The sequence below is a fragment of the Paroedura picta genome, chromosome 9 (genome assembly GCF_049243985.1).
Source record: "Paroedura picta isolate Pp20150507F chromosome 9, Ppicta_v3.0, whole genome shotgun sequence".
NCBI classification, from domain to species: domain Eukaryota; kingdom Metazoa; phylum Chordata; class Lepidosauria; order Squamata; family Gekkonidae; genus Paroedura; species Paroedura picta.
Window position 1 is genome coordinate 56,504,473 of NC_135377.1, and position 20,917 is coordinate 56,525,389.

General features: G+C 43.4%; 1 protein-coding gene across 1 annotated transcript; it reads right to left on the minus strand.

Annotated features, from left to right (window-relative positions):
* Window positions 1–1,135: 1,135 nt before the first annotated feature.
* Window positions 1,136–20,547, minus strand: CYB5A (cytochrome b5 type A). Its single transcript, XM_077352916.1, has 5 exons — window positions 20,333–20,547; window positions 6,346–6,474; window positions 4,126–4,155; window positions 3,615–3,649; window positions 1,136–2,349 (listed from the first exon to the last, which is right to left on the minus strand). The coding sequence occupies exons 1-5, from the start codon at window positions 20,480–20,482 to the stop codon at window positions 2,271–2,273; spliced, it is 423 nt and encodes a 140-aa protein (XP_077209031.1). The 5' UTR covers window positions 20,483–20,547; the 3' UTR covers window positions 1,136–2,270.
* Between the last annotated feature and the right edge of the window lie 370 nt (window positions 20,548–20,917).

The following is a 20,917-nucleotide window of genomic DNA, read 5'->3' on the forward strand; positions in this document are numbered from 1 at the left end:
TGGGTGGAAGCAACGAAATCATAGCTAAGAGATAGTCTGAGGACATTAGAAACCAAGTGGTATACTCAGGAATCAAGAAATGACTGGAAAGGAATCTTAACATGCTTGTTGCCGCGATAAAACATCCATTTATTGATTTTACAGTTAAATGCTGTGCTACATATGATAACAGCATGATCAGTTGCAGCAATTGGATGTTTTCTCATTAGTTTCCTCAGTGGCACGGCAACAATGTTTAAATCCTCAAATTCAACAGGTAATTTTGAATTTTTTCATCCTGGTTTCCTGGGAGACATGGCTGATTCTGTGGACTCTGCCTACATTATTACTTTGCCAATGATTAAACTAATGAGAAAATATTGCTCAACTGGAGCACATTTTGGCAAGTATTTTCTGTGAACTGTGGAACTAAAAAAAATGATTTATTAAAGAAACCATGTAATTAACATTTGGTATACCGAAGAGTTCAGTATTTTCACCCCCAGATGGAGCCTGCAATTCTCCCAGAATTACAAGAGACCTGGAGATCAACAGATCAGTTTCCCAAGATAGAATGGAAGCGTTGGAAGGCAAAATCTATGCCATCATGACTTCAACTAAGCACCACATCAGCACCATTTTCCAAATGAACTGCCCCAGTATTGTCAATTATTTCCCAAGTTGGCAACCCTTTTATTTCTTGGACTTAGAAGCCACCACTCCCAGACCAGCTGGCCCATGATAGTTCATGTTTGCCCATAAACCATCAACAATAAAACCTCCTCCCATCCTCCCTTATTGGCTACAAAATTAGCATTGTGTATATGTATGTGCCTGGGGAGATGTAATAGAGGCGGGGCCCAAGGCTCCGGAGGAGAGCCAGATCGTCTATGTCCTGAACTCAACCAAGCACCTGGCAGGACAGCTCCATCTTACAGGCCCTGTGGAAAGTTCCTGCAGGGCCCTCAACTCTTCCGGGAGCTAATTCCATGAGGCAGGGACCAGGGCTGAAAAGGCCCTAGCCCTGGTTGAGGCCAAGTAAACCTCACAAGGACCAGGGACCTCCAACCTATGTGGACCCAACATTGATGCATACCTCTTAATTCATATCAACTGAGCTTGACTCCATAACTCTGTCAACCAGGACACCACAAGATACAGTAAACATCTGAGTTTATTCCCAAACATTATCCATGTGAATAATGTAAGAATTAACAAGTAAAATCATATGTACACGCAAGTAGAGTTATGTAAAACAATTGGTAATGTGACATCCACTACTTATTTTCTTTCATATTATTCCATTATTTTATCAAAAGGACATGTGAACAGAATCAAGACATTCATGTGTTTGTTTACAACTGTGGTATCCAAGGCAGATTTTACAATAATCTGAGTATAGCAAGAAGGCTAATTTTACGAAAGCTGAACACACAGAAGGATTCTGATTAAAGTAGCACCACCCTGTTTATGCAATTTCCCCAAGTAGCGTAAGTCTAAGACCTAGATTTCTCCTTCATCCCTTGATCACTCAGAACAGATAAAGGGTTTTTATTCTCCCTGGCAAAGGCTTATATTGAAATTTCAGCCTATAGTTATACATATATTGCCCTATCAGAGTGGGAGCTTCGTTCAAAAGATGCTACTGTGGAAACTGAAGGCATCTTGATTTATGTGTAGACCAAGTTTCTGGAACCATTTTCAGGAGGGTGGCTGGAGATGTGGGGGTGGGGGCGGCACTATAATCGCTTTCTGTTCACACCACGGGTTCTTTTGGTCCAAGCCGGTCTGTTAAGATGTAATTATGTAAAAAGCTCTTTTTTTCCTTTAGGAAGACAGACGTTACAACTTTGCAAATCAGTTGTTGACTAAAAGCAAAACAGCTATAATGAAAGAATTACAGGTAAAAGGCAAAGCGGTGAGTGTAAGGAAGGAATCTCCACCTGCCATTTATTTTGACAAGAGAAGCACATAAGATTTAATAAAGGAATCAAAAAGCTTTAACTAATAAATCTCATTTCATAAGAATACACCGATGGTATCAGTGTTCTTAACTCCAACAGCACAGTAATCTAGTTAACAGATTAACATGATAGAGGCAGCCCCTATACTTAATAGTTGAGTAAAAGGCAGAATTAAAAGTGCACAGTCGAAGAAACGTTGTTTTGGCTTTCACAAGGGTGGGAAGATGGATGGTTTCAAATATTGTCCTGACAGGAAGAACATTCAGACACATTCTTCGTTCTCTTTACCAAAACAGCCTCTTCCATGACAGCTTCTCAAGATGGTGCTTATTCAGGCATGTACAAACGGTACAGAAGGACAGCAAAAATGGCTGCTACCACTGCGATCAGCCAGGTGGTCCATGAACTAGAAGAAACAAGCAGACATTATTTTCATGCCAACCCAAAAACTTCTAAAAGGTGTACTTAAGAAAAGTGAATGGGTTTGATCCTGAGGTTCTACACGAGAATCACAGCATTCATATTTTCAGGACATCTGTTGAGGGTTATGTGTGTGCTACTTGTCACTGCAGGACTCCCCTTCTACTCCAACACTGTTTGTGGATCCAACCCACTGTTTCTAAGCATCACATTTCTTTCAACGACAACAGTAGAGCAAAAGCTGGCACATCACTAACACACCTCCAGGCAAACCCAATGAGTTGGCCATGAAGCAACGGGTAAAATGCCTGATGAAAAATAGTGAAAAAGAAAAGACAGTGTTTTGAATAGAGGAAGGGAGCATTTTACTGAAACGTGTCTTGGGCAGAAACGCCAAATAAGTTTTATTTTTCCTGAAAAGCGATTACAAAATACTATTTTTAGATAATATGGATGCACCAGATGGGACAAAGGGCCATAAGGCCAAAGAGAGATGTTAAGAAGGTCAGTTTAATAAAGATATCCTATATGCTGCTGCATTTCTCACTCTTTTTTGTTGTTGCTGTTGCACATTTACTAAAACTACAATATACAACTCTAAGCCCACTGAAGTCAGTTAGCCAGTAACAAAAAAAGGCATAGATAATAGGAACAGTTTCAAACACAGGGTGCTTCCTGCAAATACAACATAACTGATTATCAAGACAGCCCTGTGGTTTACAACCATGCTGACTACCCAAACACTTACTTGAAAGGGCGGGGCATGGGGAGGAACACTAGATTATATGCCCCATGTCTTTATTCATTCTCTGCACATAATGAAATGAATGGGTCCTGCTCAACTAACACAAGCAGTGCTGATCTTGTTCTGAAGGCAACACACTGAGAACTTTCAGAAGACAGGAAGTGGCCTAGCACTGCTCAGATGGAAACAATCCCCAACACGCACGCACGCACACGCACACACACACACAAACCAGTCTGGAAGTATCACTCGTTTCCACTGCGGCCTGTACTCATTTAGTGATGGATAGCAAAATGAAGACATATTCAAAATGATTATCTGGACAAGCTAGGCTGTTTAAACAGTGTATCAACTGTTTAAACAGTGAATTAAACAGTTAATCAGTTAATTAATTAATTAAATTAAACTTTATTCTTCTAGCCCCACCCCCCTGTCTGTGCAGCCCAGGGCAGGGAACAAGTGTCATATATTCAAATACATATACCATAAATAAAAGCCTACTATACCTGGGACTAGAATCAACAGTGGAAATATAAGTATCCTGAAAAAGAAAGCCATAAGTGAGTTATAGAAGTCACTCCATCCCACAAACCAGCTCTTGCAATAGTGTTTTCCCCTGGAATGTCCATGAATTACATTATGCTTGTTGCAGATCCTCTACTCATTAACTACTTTAGTTTAAGAGTAAGCTTCTGGGCTTCCTTGTAAAACCAAAGGTCTATTCTGTAGAAGTCCTCAATGCAGTCATTGAGAATTCACTTAATTATAGCAATACTTCAATATTATGGAACGTCCTAGTTCATTAGGAAAATTTGTGGGATGCAGTGGAGTAAAAATAGGTAGAAGCAGAGCAACAGGTGTTCTCATAGCCTTGCTTGAAGATTGTCAATGGAATCAGGCCTCAACAATGCTATTCTTGGGGCTTATTAGTTAATGTCAAGCTCCAAACTACTTAGAAGGTAATTTTTAGTTCCCTCAATTTAGATTGCCAACAAGGGTTCAGAGTAAAACACTTACTGTTGGTGTCTGAACTTTTTCCCAGTCATCCTGCAAGGGAAGAGAACATACCAGTTACATATAATACTATGCAGATTGCCTTAAGAGGGTAAGCATGAGCCATGTCATACCAATAATGCACTGTTCAGACCGGGGACCTCTGAACTAACCTATGTGGTGCTTATGGCAGCCAAATGCTTTCTGAAAATGGGTGAGGCCAAGCGGGGTGACTTGGGATGGGAAATGCTTCACTTTATTCCAGGAGCTGGTTTTATGAGAGGAGATGCCATTAAAATTCTGCAACTCACTCTTGTTCAGGATATTTTTATTTCCACTGTTGATTCTAGTTCCGGGTATAGTAGGCTTTTATTTATGTTACTGTTGTAATATTTTAAGGCCCTTTCTTTTACTGCCCACAGGTTTTTTTTTTGAAGCATTTCCCATCCCAAGTCACCCCAGCAGGATTTTTAGAATAGATCTCCTCCAGAGATAAAAATGCCTTGGCGAAAGATTCCTTATTAAGGCCACAGCTTAAAGTATTCTCCTGGAGTCTTACAGCAAGATACAAGTTTCATAGGCAGAAGGAGGGGGGGAGGCTTCTACAAATATAATAGGTATTGTAATAATTTTAAAAAATTAATCTTGCACTGACATTTTGATGCTGAGTACAGTTTCCCACCACCTTCTAACCTAATCATCAGTATTTGTATTAGCAAAAAGAAAAAGAAAAGAGCTCTTTGCTCTGCCACCTCTACCCAGCTAGTGATCTCTGGCCCCAAGGAAGTCCCCTTGACCTCAATAGGGACAGAGCTTTTTCTGTCCTGGCTCCCACCTGGTGGAACAAACTCCCAGGGGAGATCAGGGCCCTAATGGAACTAAAGCAGTTTTGCAAGGCCTGCAAAAGGGAGCTCCTCCACTAGGCATTTGGTTGAGGTCCTAATGGGCCCCTGAACCTCCCTCCATTGAACCCATACGATGGTTCTGCCCATCCATGGGTCTGTTAGATTGTTTACTCTGTTATAATGTTATCTTTTGTTTCTTGTTGTTATTATTACTGTTGCCTTTCATTTGTTATAGTCACTGAGTCTGATGTATTGTTCTTGTTTACATTTCATGTGAACCGCCCTGAGCATTAGGGGAGGGTGGTATATAAATGTAATAAATAACTAAAGCTTTTAATTTTATAAAACATTATAAAGCGGCTGATGAAAAATGGGAGGAAAGGTTACTTTACAACTGTATCACCAGGGCCATTAGACGAGGTCTGTGTACATGCCAAGGTTTGCTCTTAGAAGAAATATGCTCAACAATCCAAAAACAACAGCTGGGAACCCAGTGAGAATGCAATTCTCAAGATACTCATTAGACCGGGCATTCTCAACCAGGGTTTCATGAAACCCTGAGTTTTCACGACAGACCTGGAAAGGTTTCCTGAATTATATATATTAATTTGTGAAACATTTATTGGGTGATATGACCCTATGTGGTCATGTTGACCTGCCCCTCCTCCCAGAATGGCCAATGATGGGCCAGGTAAGAAGGGGAAGGGTTTGTCTGGGTGTGTACACAGCTACGCTTCCCAACCATATTCTGTATGATCATACCACTTCTGGAGTTTCTCAAAGCCCGAAGAATGTCTCAGGGGTTTCTCAACAGTAAAAAAGTTGAGAAAGATTGCATTAGACACATTTATCATATGCATATGGATCATACCACAGAGACATTTCTGTGTTTCCCACACCCAGAAATATAAACCTTGTCTACCAAACCACAGAGCAAAATCTGTCATTTGTTTGTGTTTCAGGGACTGAATTTCGTTAATCCATTAACCTGCCATATTCTCCCAGAGGTTTGTGTAAGAATGCATACCTACGATACTTCATTTTGTCCTTTAAACACTGCTTTCCACAATCCCAGATTGCAACCTAATACACTACGCTGATATGCCCATATGGAGTGACAAAACCTGACAGATATAAGTGAGTGACATCGCAAAGAAACACCAGTGAACTTTGCCACTACAAATGCCAGGAACCAGCAACCCTACAGCCAAATTGACATTATATTTTAAAAAAACCTAACAAATCTATAATTGCTGAGACTTTGCAACATCTGCTGAGCTCCAAGCACACAGTACTTTCGCAAGGGTTTGTTTTGCAATATCTTGAAACTGGGTGTGTCGATCAAGATATGAAAGCTATGAAAAACGTAAGAAGCCTATCCATGAACAGGTGTACTCACTGGATGAAGTTCTCCTATAATATATGTATCTGACAATGCTCTTGCATCTGTGGAATGGCCAACATCTTCAAAATTTTCTGTAGCATCTCCACCTGCTTGTTCCCTTAGAACTTCTTCACCGCCAGGGTGCTATAAAAGCAAACCACAAAACAGTAATATTTATCATGTGTGTGCTTTTATGGTAAACAAGTATTAGAAGCTCATAGTAAACAATAAAGAATTTAGATTTTGTTTAGATACTACTATAGAATAATAAACATCTCCTGACCCATCTCTTTATCCTTCCACAATAAAAACAGATTTTTCCAATGACTTCTTAGTAGTGCTGTCCAGAGATGTCCGGAGTAGCTGCTCTCCACGACTCACCATCTTCTGCTTGCCTGCACAGTTTTTAAAAGTTGTTTCAGTAGTAACTGCTATCACCGCACAAATATCTTCGCCGTAGGACTGAAGGTAAGCTAAACGCACACAAGTAAATATTTCTAAACAATATGTTCATTTTCAAAGGCATCCAGTTACAGGATACAGTAAGTCCTGCTTCATGTTATAGATTGCCCACTGAACCCAGGGGCTAGCCAATCATCCTGGACACGTAGGAGAAATGGCATGTCATCAGAATCAGAACTGACAGAGCCTACAAGGTGCTCTTCATCAACAAATTCCCATAAAGGAAGGAACTCCCAATTAATGACATTTATTGTCCTAGGTAACCATACAGTATGGGTATTCACAACTCACTGAAAAAATTATGCAAAAACTATCACTTTGTTTCATGAAAGCTGTGAGTGCTCTTTTCAGTAGCAAACCAATAATTTTAATATTCTTGAGGCAACCAGTTAGTAAGCATGCTTGATCGGGAAATGAACGAATTTCAAAATGCAAGACTTGGTCTGAACTAATGGTCTAAATTTGTTTTTGCTGATTTTAAAAGAGCCCACCACAAAAATACAGGGTTAGCGTTCATATTCCAAGGTATCAATACCCTCCTTACTGTAAGACAGGAAGGATAACTTCCTTGGATCATTTCTCCAGCACTGACAGCTGCTGTTCCTTGTTTTTAATGTGTTTTTCTTTTTCTTCTAATACTCTTTGTCCCCACCTGTACCAACAAAATTCAGTGAACGCCAGCAGGGTCAAAATGCCCCAGACAGGCTAGCGTCTGACCACCACCAATCAGGAGACTGCCCTTGCAATCCTTGCAGCCTGCCGTAGTGTCTTGATGAACATATTCCCCAATAGCAGCAAAGTGGAATTGTGTTACTCAGCTTAACCCTGCAACCCCCAATTAAGATGAATTCAACATGGATGAATCACTTTCCAATGACCCTCCCATCAGGCAGTGGCCCCAACACCTCCGCCTGTGGGTAGGCTCTATGCCCAACTGGGGATCTCCTAGCAACATTCTCAAAATCTCATGCAGTACTGACTCTTGCATTTTTTTAAAGGTTTGTACAATTTTCCAAGCGATTAAGACATGTACCATGCTCACGCAGAATGACGAAGCAAAAAAACAGAGGGCACATTATACAAGCATGAAGCATAAAGATTAGCAGGGCTTTTTTTTTTTTAAAGGGTTAAGGGAGGATATGCAGAAGAGAGATTATGCAAGGAAGGCGTGCAAGTACAGGCATTATCCTAACAAATCCTGCCCTTGAATCAGTTCAGATAACTATACACCTAACCAAGTAGAGCAAAGGTCCCTGGCAGCACTGAAACAGACTACCTTGAGATTTACAATGCCTTCCAGAAAACAAGTTGAACTTTAAAGGTTATAAAACACAAGTCTTCAGAGAGAGTGAATTCAGTTTCAAAAAATCACAAGCTGTTTTTTATTACCACATCTACACAGAAACTTCCCCAGTCGACAATTTTAAAAAGGACATTTTTTGCAGAGAACCCACACTGAGGAACTGTGGGAACCTCACACAACAAATGGGGGCAGATGGGACAAGAGGACCTTTTGCTCTGTATTATGCACTCTGGAAAAAGAATGAGGAGATTGTTTTGAAGACCAATACAATATCTGATCTAAAGAAACTTGCCTTGGATGACAGAAAGAAAAACTGGCTTGATAAAGGTCTCCAGAACCTGCCAAAGGTACGGTTCAAAAAAGCAAAATAAATAAATAATAAAAAATAAAATAAAAAAGACACTGCAATCTTAAACCAAGTCCTGCTCTCAATTATTCTCTTGATGATCACAGCAACTGAATTTGACCACATTAGATGACTTTTGTAATTAGTTTTAGAGGGGGCATCTCATTTTCTCCTCTCCACTCTTTCTTCTTTCCCTTTGACAGCCGCCATAGCCTCTCCCCTCTTCCTGCTTCCTTGTCATCTACCAGCCAACTGACCTTTGGCTTCCTCTATCTTCAGCATTCCCTCCTTCCCTTTCCCTGGCTGCTTCTTTCCAGGTACAGCCTGGTGGATGCCAGCAACAGGCTTGCCAGTCAGTCAGTAACCTTTTATTGGCATAAAATATGTATAAGACATATAAAAATAGGGTTTAAAATTTCAACAAAAGAATAAAATAGGCCATGGGGCTACATAACCAAACAGATCTTAAAATGATTAAATAAACTATAAAAGATAAAATACAAGGTAGGCAGCATATTATAAAAGCATCTTAGTTAAAACTCTGGCAACTAAAATGGTTACCTCTGGGTCTTTGTCAGAGAGCAGAAATTGCAAGGTCATAGATTTACTTACAGAAGGCTTGTTTCCCAGCAAAGCAGCAAAGCTGTCATCCCGACACTGCTCATATAAGGGGCAATCTAACAAAATGTGTGAGACAGAGTCAGGGCAACCAGAACCACACGGACAGAGTCTCACATGGTATGGGATACGGTGGGCAACAGGCTTGCTTCTTCCTTGTCTTCTCACTCACCAGCCTTGACCCACTTCCATTCCTTCAGCAGTCCCTTTCTGCCCATCTAGCAGCCTCTTCCCTGGAAGTCTGGTTGGGTTGCATCGTGGCTGACACTGGGCTGGATTGTGATGCACAGTGACTGCCACCATGCCAGGTTGAGCTGTGTAGGTTAGCGATCCCCAACCTGTGATCTGCGGACTCACATGTGGTCCGTCAACTAATTGGAGGTGGGCCGCGAAGGACGCCTTCTCCCCCCCCCCCCGGCCCTTTGACTATCTCGTTGCAGAGAAACAAGCTCAGGGTTCCCACTGATCTGTCATTGTCATGAGTTAAAATTTCCATGAAAATAAAATGTTCCTTATGTTCATTGTGGCATGTCTGTATCTTATTTTGAAGGGATGTTTAAACATTACCATAGCGATCATAGAGCGTTAGGGCAGTGGTTGAGAGTAGAGGAATAAACTACCCCCCCCCACCGGGCCTCAGTAAAATTGTCAAGCGTTGAGTGGTCCCCGGTGATAAAAAGGTTGGGGACCACTGGTGTAGGTAATAAGTTCCCGGTAGTTACTGCCAGGCCTTTTCTGGGACTGTTCTGGCCTCCAAGATCACTCAAGACCCCACACTACAGAAATCAAGGCTTGGCAATATTGCTGAGGATGCCTAGCAATAACCACTGAGAGCATCAGGGGCAATCTTTCTTAAAAGTTAAGCATTGTTGATGTCATTTGGTGGGAAAGAGCTGAATTACAAGAGCTAACCACGCCTGAATCTACACTGAACTAAGCATGTAGTTTTCTTAGTACCATGCTCAATCAGCATAAAGGACCAATTCAGCCTACCATTTCAATTTTCTTTCCTTTCAAGGTACCCATAAACAAAGTAGAGAGTGGAACCAAATGTTCCCAGGCAGATAAGCTAAGTATTTTGTTTCATGTGATAAATGGCTGTGCTGAGTTATTAACACAAATACAGTACATCTTCATTCTATATCCCCATGGGAGGCAAAGGGAAAAAGAGGCGGAAACAGTGCTAATAATGACTGCCTTGCAACACACACACACACACACAAAAATTTAAAATCACACAAGTGAAGTTTTGAGGCCGCATGAAATGCCATATCAGATACTGGAATTTGTATAATGGCGATTGTGAATCAAGAAGTAGTGCTTCCGGGCACTTTGTTCATCACCTATCTCAGGTATGCAATTTAAAACACAGGTATGCTTGCCCTCTTTTTGCGACACCAAAGCAGTGGTTTTTCCCATGTAATGTATGAAACAGCTAGGATATCATGATTTTCCAATGCTCTTTCAGTCTTCTGACCAAGCTGATTCATTTTTTGGTACCGCTTATTCCACTGTACAGTTTCATACATATAAAGCTAACTACGAGCCATCATATTAGGTGGGAAGAGGCAAAGTAACGTAATGGTGGTAAATAACCCGCAGTGCCAACTGCATTGCCTAACAGGGTTCTTGTGAGAGCTAATCAATAAGAAATAAAGTATTTTGCATACCGATATAGTAACATTCAGATCACACCAACAAAAAAGCCAATATGATAATTACAAACAAGAGTAAAAGCATAAGCCAGATCTGCTGACACAAACAGGATCCTTTTTGCAATAGTACATCTTTTTTCTTCAAAATTAAGTATGTCAAAAGTAGTCAGTATCTGGGTAGGGAGAAAAGAGAAAAAGTCCTACTGCACAAAGTACTGTATTTGAAAAATCCTAGTTGCATACATAATTGACTTTTCTGTAGCATGCCAAACAGGAGCACACATCATAATTCGCTTTTATTTATTTACATCCTAATTGTTTTCCCAGTAAAGATCCCAAGTGGTTTACCATTTGCTCTCTTCTCCATTTTATACTGACAACAACCTTGGGAGGCAAGGTATGTTTGGCCCAAGATCACCCAGCAAGCAATCATGGTAGGGCAGGAATTCAAACCTAGATCTCTAACCTAGCCTTTCTCAACTTTTTTACCATTGAGAAGCCCCTGAAAGATTCTTCAGGCTTCAAGAAACCCCAGAAGTGGCACGATTGTGCAGAATATGGTTGGGAAGCATAGCTGTGCATATACCAACCTTGAGTCCCTCCTCTTCCCACCTCCTCCAGGCCCATCATTGGCCATATTGGGAGGAGGGGTCGACATGACCATATAAGGTGATATCACATTATATATTTTTTTAAAAAATTAAAAATGTATTCCCATCCATTTGGGAAACCCTTCCAGGCCATCAAGAAAGCCTATTCTAACAACTACACTGTGCTACCTGTTACATGTAAGTAGCCCACAAACAACTGTTCCCTACATTATTGTGGTGTTGTGCCCTTAGATGTTAAGACAGAAATCTGACCATTCAGATCACAGGTACTGCCGCTGAACATGAAAAAGAAGCCATTTCCCCTGATATGCTCAAGGCTACTGGCAAGTAGGTCAAGTTATGCAATTAATTACATGCAACACAGACTTCCAGACTTCTGTGATAGAGAAGGAAGTTTTCAGCACTTTGGAACTTCATCCAGAGAAGTCAAGAAGAATTCAAGTTTTACATCTTTCCCACGTACACCTTTCTGGAGAACCCTAAGCTTGCTAATTCATAAAAATCAACAGAAATTATAGCCATTTATCATGTGGGTAATGTGACTTCAGCGTGCTCCTCTGGGTCATACCCACATTCAACTCCAAGGCAAAATCCCAGTAAAGTAAGAGCTCGGGCCAAGTAGCCAGAAAAAAGAACAGCCAGAGCCAAGAAGAATCTGCAGTTAATAAGTGTTCTCTCCAAGTCATATATTATCTCAGTAGACTTTGAAGTATTTTCAGAAATGTTTAAATGTGACTTGTACATAATAGCTTCCAAAAATACAACATAACTGGCAGCTCTGTGATGGCCAGGCTAGTTCTCCGTTCTGTATAACTTTGGTTCCCATTAGGGTTGGGCACTCAAAGCGGCTGTTCACTCCTGAAACAGCAAGCGCTTCACGGGGGGGGGGGGGGAGGGGAGGCACAGGCATCAGCACACCAGCGGGCGCACACGCAGGTGCAGGCATCAGAGCGCCGGCGGGTGCACACATGCAGGCGCGGAGCTCCGCACCTTGTCAGCAGGGCGGGGATTGGCCCGGCCGATGGTCTGCCCGGAGGAAGGGGCCAATCGGCACCCTTCCTCATCCAGGACAGAGCCCGCCCTAACTTCTCCCCCTAAGCCCTTACGGCTTTATTCAGTCCGCGGCGCCGGTGGCGCTGCGGGCTGTGTAAAGATTTGTATACCACCCTCCCCGAAGGCTCAGGGTGGTTTACATGAAGCAGAACAGAAACAGTACAGATAACTTAGATTAACAATGATGAATGAAATGAAACAATAAGCAACATGAATCCATAGAAAAATTAAACATTAAAGTAATTCATACTGATAGCCCAGTGGGTTGGGCAGAACTGCAGTGGATGCTGTAGGAAGCTCAGGAGGAGGGCCTTGGGAAGAGATGGTACAGGTAGACCTCAACCAAATGCCTGGTGGAGGAGATCCCTTTTGCAGGCCATGTGGAACTGTTCAAGTTCCGTCAGGGCCCTGATCTCCTCTGGGAGCTCGTTCCACCAGGTGGGAGCTAGGATGGAGAAAGCTCTGACCCTGGTTGCAGCCAAGCGAGCTTCCCTGGGGCCAGGGATCACCAGGAAGTTGGAATTGCTGGAGCATAAGGCTCTTTGGTGGGTGTAAGCAGAGAGACGATCCCTCAGGTACACTGGGCCCAGACCGCGTATGGCCTTGAAGGTGATAATCAGAACCTTAAGTCTGATCCGGAATTCATCTGGAAGCCAGCGCAGCTGCTGGAGGATGGGCTGAATGTGGGACCTCCGAATTGTTGCTGTGAAGACCCTGGCAGCTGAGTTCTGGACTAGTTGCAGTTACTGGATCAAAGTCAAGCGCAGGCCTGCGGAGAGCGAGTTGCAGAAGTATAGCCTAGAGGATACCATCGCATGGATCACTGTGGCTAAGTGCTCCGGAGCCAAGTAGGGTGCTAGTAGTTTGGCTTGGCGAAGGTGACAGAATGCCAGCCATGCTACCGTTGCAACCTGAGCATCAAGAATCACACCCAGGTTCCTGGCGGAGTGGGGCACTGATAGCTGCACTCCATCCAGGGTGGGTAAACACTCTTCCTTGCTTGGGCCCTTCCTACCCAGCCACAGGACCTCCATCTTTGAAGGGTTCAGGTTCAGATGACTCTGCTTGAGGCATCCAGTCATGGCTTCCAGGCAGCTGGCTAATGTTTCTGGGGGACAGTCAGGGCGGCCATCTATCAGGAGGAAGAACTGGGTGTCATATTGTCATATCGGTGGCAACCCAGCCCAAACTTCTGCAGTTCAGCAAGAGGGCGCATAAAGATGTTGAACGGGATTGGAGAGAGAACTGCCCCTTGAGGGACTCCACATGCCCATTGGTGATGGCTTGATGTGCCCTCTCCTAGTGCTATCCTCTGTCCGCAATCCCGAAAGAAGGACATCAACCACTGAAGGGCGGTTCCTCTCATTCCGGCATTGGCAAAGCGGTGAGCTAGAAGCTCATGATTGACAGTGTCGAACGCTGCTGAGAGGTCTAATAATACAAGCAACGCCAACCCACCCCAGTCCAACTGGCGATGGAGGTCATCCGTCAGGGCAACTAGTGCTGTCTCTACCCCATGGCCAGGCTGGAAACCTGACTGGGATGGATCTAGGATCGAAGCTTCTTCCAAGTATGCTGACAGTTGGTCCGCAACAGCCTTTTCAAGCAACTTCCCCAGAAACCGTAAGTGAGAGACGGGGCAGTAGTTGGAAGGCTATCACAGGTCCAAAGATGGTTCCTTGAGCAGCGGGCAAACCACTGCCTCTTTTAACCCTTCCGGGAATTCTCCTGTTGAGAGAGAGAGATTGATTATCTCCCGGAGGGGGGCTACTACTCTTCTATCAATTGTTTTTAGTAGCCATGATGGGCATGGGTCTAAGGAGCAAGTGGTTGGCTTTGCTGCCTTTAGCATCTTGTCCACTTCGGTCAGCATGAGTTGTCTGAAGTTACTCAATGTACTCTCCAGAGACGTCCAAGGGGCCTCTAGTTCACTTTCTGTCTCCAAAGTTGAAGGGAGGTCCTGGCAGAGTGTCGAGATTTTGTCTGCAAAGTGGCTTGCAAATGCCTCATAGCTGATGTCCAATTGGTTATTGTTTTGGCTCCCTTCCTCTAGGGTGGTAAGAGATCAAACTATCTGTAAACTGCTCCTGTGGAGCGGTAGTAATAAAATGCTAAGGGCAATGTGGGAGGAAAAAGGGCAGGCTCTGTCCGGGATAAAAACTCGCAGGGCCAAATCAGGAGCCGCAAAGCGGCTCCTGATTGGGCCCTCTGAGTGTCAATCCAGGGCCAAGTGTCAATCCAGGGAACCATTCCAATGGAGGAGTGGAAATTAATGTGGAATAATATGGTTAACGGTAATGACTGGGGAAGGCACTGGCAAACCACCCCATTTTGAGTCTGTCATGAAAACGCTAGAGGGCATCACCCCAAGGGTCAGACATGACTCGGTGCTTGCACAGGGGATACCTTTACCTTTACCTAATATGGTTAAGCGTACAAAGTGTCATCAAATAAAGGAAAACTGGTTTAAAATGTTTTATAGATGGTATGTAATACTTAAGCTATTGAGCCATGTAATTGGCTGTTATGATACTAAATGTTGGAAATACAAAGATAAGGTAGGCTCATTTTTTCATGTGGTGGCTATGTAAAAAAATGCAAAAATTTTGAGTGAAGATTAAGTATTAAATTTCCGTTGGGTCCCGAATATATGTTACTGAGTGTAACCCCGGACATTTTGCTGCATAAAGTTGGTTAATTTTTCTATCACGCAACCACAGCGGCAAGGATGCTGGTAGCAAGAAGATGGAGGCAAGAAGACATCCCAAAAATGATGGACTGGATTGAAAAACTGGGGGAACTGGCGAAAATGGCAAAGCTCACCAACTGAGTAAATGATAGACAAGCAGAAGAATATGAAGAACACTGGGGGTATTTTACATGGTATTTAGCTAGATAGTTAACTATGTATTAATGAGATAGCAGAGTAATTGAGATGTATCTTAATTTGTATAATCTTTCTTGATCTTTTCTGTCTTTTCCTTTCATAAACTTAATAAACGCTGGTGAAAACCAGCAGTTCAAAAAAAAAAAAAAAGATTATGCATTTGTGGATCAAGGGAATTGGAGTCCCTTGGGCATGTTCTCTTTAGGTGCCCACTCTATGAGGGATCATTGTCCCTCTTTGCTTCAAACTTCTGGAGCATTAGAGGGAGGAAAAATTAAGATGCTCTTCATAGGAGAAAATATTGACGTCTCTAAACAGGTAGCCAAATATTGTGCCAAAGCTCACAAGTTACATCAAACATACGTTAGTACTGGTAAATAGTTATATATATTAATGTGGAATAATTGAGCAGGGGGTTGGACTAGATGGCCTGTATGGCCCATATATATATATGGATATTTTAAAATATTTTTTCAATATTTATGTTCAGTATTATTTTGGATTCTTCATTTTTATGAGGACTTACTAGTTTTTAATAATGGTAATGTTGTCCTGGGTTTTCAACTGTGTTTATAACTGGCTTGGAGCTGCATTATAATTAAATCTGAATCACCAGCAGAAGCATATGCAGTTTTTGCTGGCCAGGTATATTAGGCCTAGCTATTATTACAACACATAACTACACCATCAGACACACTTGAAATGCTTTTTCTCATTCACGCTAAGCCTCCAGGAAACATGGTTTGAAAATTACCAACTGGTTAATTCCACCCAGGTGGTGAACTCCCCCTCACTGGCAGTCTTCAAGCAAAGGTTGGATATACACTTTTCTTGGATGCTTTAGGATGCCTAGGGCTGATCATGCATTGAGCAGGGGGTTGGACTAGATGGCCTGTATGGCCCCTTCCAACTCTATGATTCTATATAATCGCGCATACCAATATGCTGTATCCACATTTTATTTTGGACAGCAGTACAAAATGCTAGATACCACACTCTTATAGCTTAGATTTTAGCTGAATTGCAAAAAGGAATTTCCCCAATAGGGAATATCCAAAGTCAACCATCCCTAAAGATTTTTATTAAAAGATTAACAAACTGAAACTATTATTTACGTTTACGTATTTATTATCCCCCCTCCTTTTAAATAACTCCGAGCAAAGATCCCAAATCTTCATAATACCACACACTAACCCTGTTAAGTGGGTTAGGCTGAGAGCCTATGATCTGTACACTGTCACTTAGCAATGATGTCGGTTTTCCAGGAAAACGACTGAGGCAAACTTAAGTAATGTAAATGTTTGCAAAATTTAAACAATGTTAGCAGTGCCCTAAATACAATGTGATCTGATTACACACATTTCTGTTGATTTATGTTTAGTAAACTGTTCACTAGGAGTATCAGTTTCAGTATTATTGGTTCTAGCATCAATAATTTGCAAGTTTCACGTCAGACCAATGATTACAACCATCCATTCCACTGGGTAAGAAGAGGCACAAAAATAAAACTATCAGTTTTGGTTTGGATATGAGCAGCTCAGCCAATCAGGTAAATTAATAACTTTCTTTTTTATATAATTTATATATATGCATTTATTTACACAACAATATAACATATATGTACACTCTCATGACTCCCAAGCATAAGTATCCAGAAACCATGAATCCCAACTTTGAAATGACCAGGCTGACTTCATACTGTGTAAAGAAGTTTACAACTGTGTTGGCCCAAAAGTTAAAAAATTCAAAAGCCAAGAACTTTAAACCACGTGAAACCTTTTAGTCAGAGAAACCCAGTGACAAAGAATAGCACACAAGTTTTCATGTTCTTCGGAACTCTTTTTCAGGCTGTTATCCCTCTCCCCTAGAAAAAGGTTAAACAGTGCTTTGCAAAGTGGTAGTTCCAACAGGATGTGAATTAAATCTTGTTAGTCCACAAAGTTTTCCAAGAGATTTCCCATCTAAGTTCCCAATAGGGATTTTGAGTCTCACTGGTTTAAAGCAATAGCAAAGACCTTGCTTAATTTACAGATTGTAATTGATCTCCCGTTTGGGGATGGAGCTGGATATGGAAAGAGGGAGTAGACTGTTGGCATTGGTCCAAGGGATGAACGCGGCCTTTGAGGTAAAGGTTTATAATCCTATGTAACCCTTTGTTCTGGGCACAGGTTCATTCTGGACTTTAGTCCCTCTGCGTTTTTCTCTTGCTGCAGCTAAATCAAAACATAAAAACGGTTTTCCATTCTGGCATGTCTCCGGGTAACGTCATGCTAGGCAAAGGACCCTGTTAGAGGCCTGGCATACCTGGACCGCCTCTCCAAATATGTCCCCAAAGAGCATTACATTCTGCCTGTTCCTGCTGGTGGTCCCTGGCCCCTACTTGGTGGAATGAGCTCCTGAAAAAGACATGTGCCCTGTTGGAACTCACCACGGTTCCACAAGGCCTTCAAAACAAAGCTATTCCATCAGGCATTTGGTTGAGGCCAGACCACCAGAACATCAAGAACCTTCCTCCTCCCAATCAAAACACTCTCCCTTGTAACATCTGGACCTGGTTTATAATATGGGAGAGCAATGTGGGGGAATGTGTGTGAAGAGGTCCAGAAGTAAGGGAGGCTGGTACTGTTTTAAATGGGTGAACTGATTTCGGGTTTAATTTTATTGTTTTAAGCTGCTGCACACTGCCCTGAGGTGGCTGGGCTGAGAGGGGTGGTCCTATAAATCTAATTATAAATAAATATAAATAAATAAACATTCAACATACAAACAAATATTCAACCTGAAGAAGAAATCTGTTTTGTGTATCATCAGGTTTCTCCTAATAAAGGGTATTGCAGATACTATGCTCCTAAATTTTATTGCCACTCACATCCACCTATTCTTTTTAATTTGATTACTTCTGTGATTACTTTGTTGGTGAGATATTCAAGTTTTATGGAATCAAGTTGTTCTAGCACATGAATCGCGTGCTCTGGGATAACTGTCCGAAGCACTTACAAAACACTGTCAAGTAAATTGAACTGCATCAAGTTTTGCTTCCATTTGCCAAGAAGTTATTTTCCTCATGCCGGCCCTTATGAGGGCAGAAAGGTGAGGTATGAATTCTGTAATAACATAAATAAATGAACTGAAATCATGGGTGCATCTGGCAAAAAAAAAATCAAGCATGCCTACCACTATTTTTTGTATCAGCAAACACAGAAAGTTCAGCTTTGGTACAAAGGATACTGTTTCATACAGCTGTCTTACAAACAACAGAACAACTTCCAAGACTGTATTGTCTAGATGTGATATGGCATGCATAGACAGCTGCTTTTCCAAGTTCTCCATAAGAATAAGCCAAGGAAACAGCCCTGTACTTCCCTGTGACTCAGATTCAGAGACCAATTGCACAACCATCCATTCATGCAATTTCAAATTCTGGACATAGAATTGTGGCTAAAGGGCAAACAACAGCTAGAGGGTTTCAAGCAGCTTCCAGAGTGCCAATTTAAAAGGTACAGCAGGATGACGACATGCATTACTGCAACAAGCAGCTTATTTCTGCAAACTGAAGTTGTGTTAAACACCTAAAGCTTCTAGAATTCATTAACAGCTCACCTCTCACAACAGAGGAGGGTTTGAGATACAAGCCCTGAGCAAATTGCCAGATATAATTTCTTTTTTCTTTGTCACTTTTCTGGGAGAAAGATTTAAACAAAGAAAAGTATAGACAGACCTCAAGGCTCCTCTAATGAACTGCCACTTAAATTCCACACACGCCTCTTTTTCATCAAAACAGGTGCACAATTTCACTGCTGAAGGGCATTCTGGCAAATCTGCTCCTTAGCACATGAAACTCTTGCTCAACATGAGCTGTGAGAGCTTCAGCCTCTTATCTGGAGAATGGGGTTTGATTCTCCACTCCTCCACATGCAGACCTTGGCCTAGTTTGTTCCCTTAGGGTTGTTCTTGCAAAACAGTCCTGTCAGAGTTCTCTCAGCCCCATTACCTCACAGGTTGTGGGGAGAGGAAGGGAAGACTATTACAAGTCATTTTAAGACTCCTTTGGGTAGTGAAAAGCAGGGTATAAAACCCAATTCTTCTGCCTGTAGTGAGAAAAGGGCACCAACCCCTTTGGGGCAAGCATCAACCAGACAATTCAATAATCGGTTCATTAGTTGACAAAGTCCTGAAAAGATTTGATCTGCTACCTTAGCGAGCCTTCATAATGTCCCACAAGTGATCTACTGAAATATTCCTCATGCTTTGCAAGGAATCACACAGGGCCATCCAAACTGTGAGAGTCTGTATGTTGGATTTTCATCTGTGACAAAGCCCCCCAAAAGAGAACTAGATATATGACCTGGAGCTCCTGGAAGGAACCCTGGGGTGAAAGTGTACCAAAAGTTCAGTAGATCTGCAAGACACTAGGCACTAGACACTTAATAACAATCATGACATTTCCCCAATATATTCTCCTGATCCTGGGACCCTAAAGAGAAACTTGGCGGTGGGGAAAGAAAAGCAGCTCATCATGCCAACTTTCGTGCCTTGTTGCTATCAACGGGCACCTTGCACTGATCTTGGTGCTCCCACTGATAGGCAATGGGTGCAATCTTGCTGGGTGGATGTGGACACACCGGGTGTCCCATTACCCAAGTCCCACTGCAGAAGGGACTGGAGACGCTGATGCAGACAGACCTCTTAAAGATACTTTCCCATGCAGGATCCAGCTGCAATCTCGGTTTGAAGCCAGGGGCGGGGTGGAGGCCGCCTGAGCCAAGGGGCCCTCGAGCCAGTTCCACCCCGTTTCAGACCCCGGGGAAACGCCTCCCCGCCTAACAGCCAAGCAGCCTTGGCGGCGCCGCGCTCCAGAAGGCCGAGGGCCACCCCAGCGCGTCACAAGCACGCAGGACCTTGCGGCTCCGGCACCCCGGCGGCCTCGGCAAGGCTGCTGCGCTTCCCGGCGCTCCCAAAGGGTCGGGACTGACGCAGCCGCACGCTGCCCGGAGCCCGCGAGCGCAGAGCGGCGCTAGTCTCTCCCTCAGCCCCCGCGCAACACTGGACGCCCGCCCGCGCACTCGCCTCCTCCAGGAACTTGGTGAGGTCGTAGACGCGGCGGTGGAGGATGATCCAAGTCGACTGGCTGGTCTTGTGCTCCTGGATCTCCTCGAGCTTGTAATAGCAGCCCCGCCAAGGCTCCTTCGCGCCCTTGGTGCTGTTAGCCTCCGACATGTCCGGCGCCTGACCCGCACGCCACTCGCGGCTGCTCGGAGCGCGGGCCCAGGAGACGCCTGCCTGACTCCGCCCCCGCCCCCGCCGCGCGCGCCCATTGGGCCTCCCGCCAGACAGTCCCGCCCGCCGCCCCTCCTTCTCTGCGTTCTTGTTGGCTGCGGTGGCGCGACGTCCGAAAGGGCTCCGCTTCCAAGACGGCCCTCGGGCGGGGAGAGGAAAAGGAGAGCGCTCCAAGCAGCCGCGTGACGGCCCGGAGGGAGTCGGCCCTGGCCCGACGGGTACAAAATGGCTGCGCTTGTAGGCTTTCGAAGTCGCCTCTTTTGTGAGCAGAAATCGAATTCACCCGAGAGAGCCGCAGTCCGAGTGTCTGCTGAGGCTCAGGAAATGCTGAGGACAGCATGGAACAAGAACACTTTCCCGTTTGCTTCCTGCATT

What these genes read in the sequence shown, in the direction of transcription:
- CYB5A (XM_077352916.1), bottom strand. Translation starts at nt 20,482, where the DNA reads ATGTCGGAGGCTAACAGCACCAAGGGCGCGAAGGAGCCTTGGCGGGGC. An exon ending in TTATAGGAGAACTTCATCCA is followed by an intron (nt 4,156 to 6,345) that starts GTGAGTACACCT and finishes CTTCCCTTGCAG; the next exon opens with GATGACTGGGAAAAAGTTCA. An exon ending in AAAAAGTTCAGACACCAACA is followed by an intron (nt 3,650 to 4,125) that starts GTAAGTGTTTTA and finishes TTTCTTTTTCAG; the next exon opens with GATACTTATATTTCCACTGT.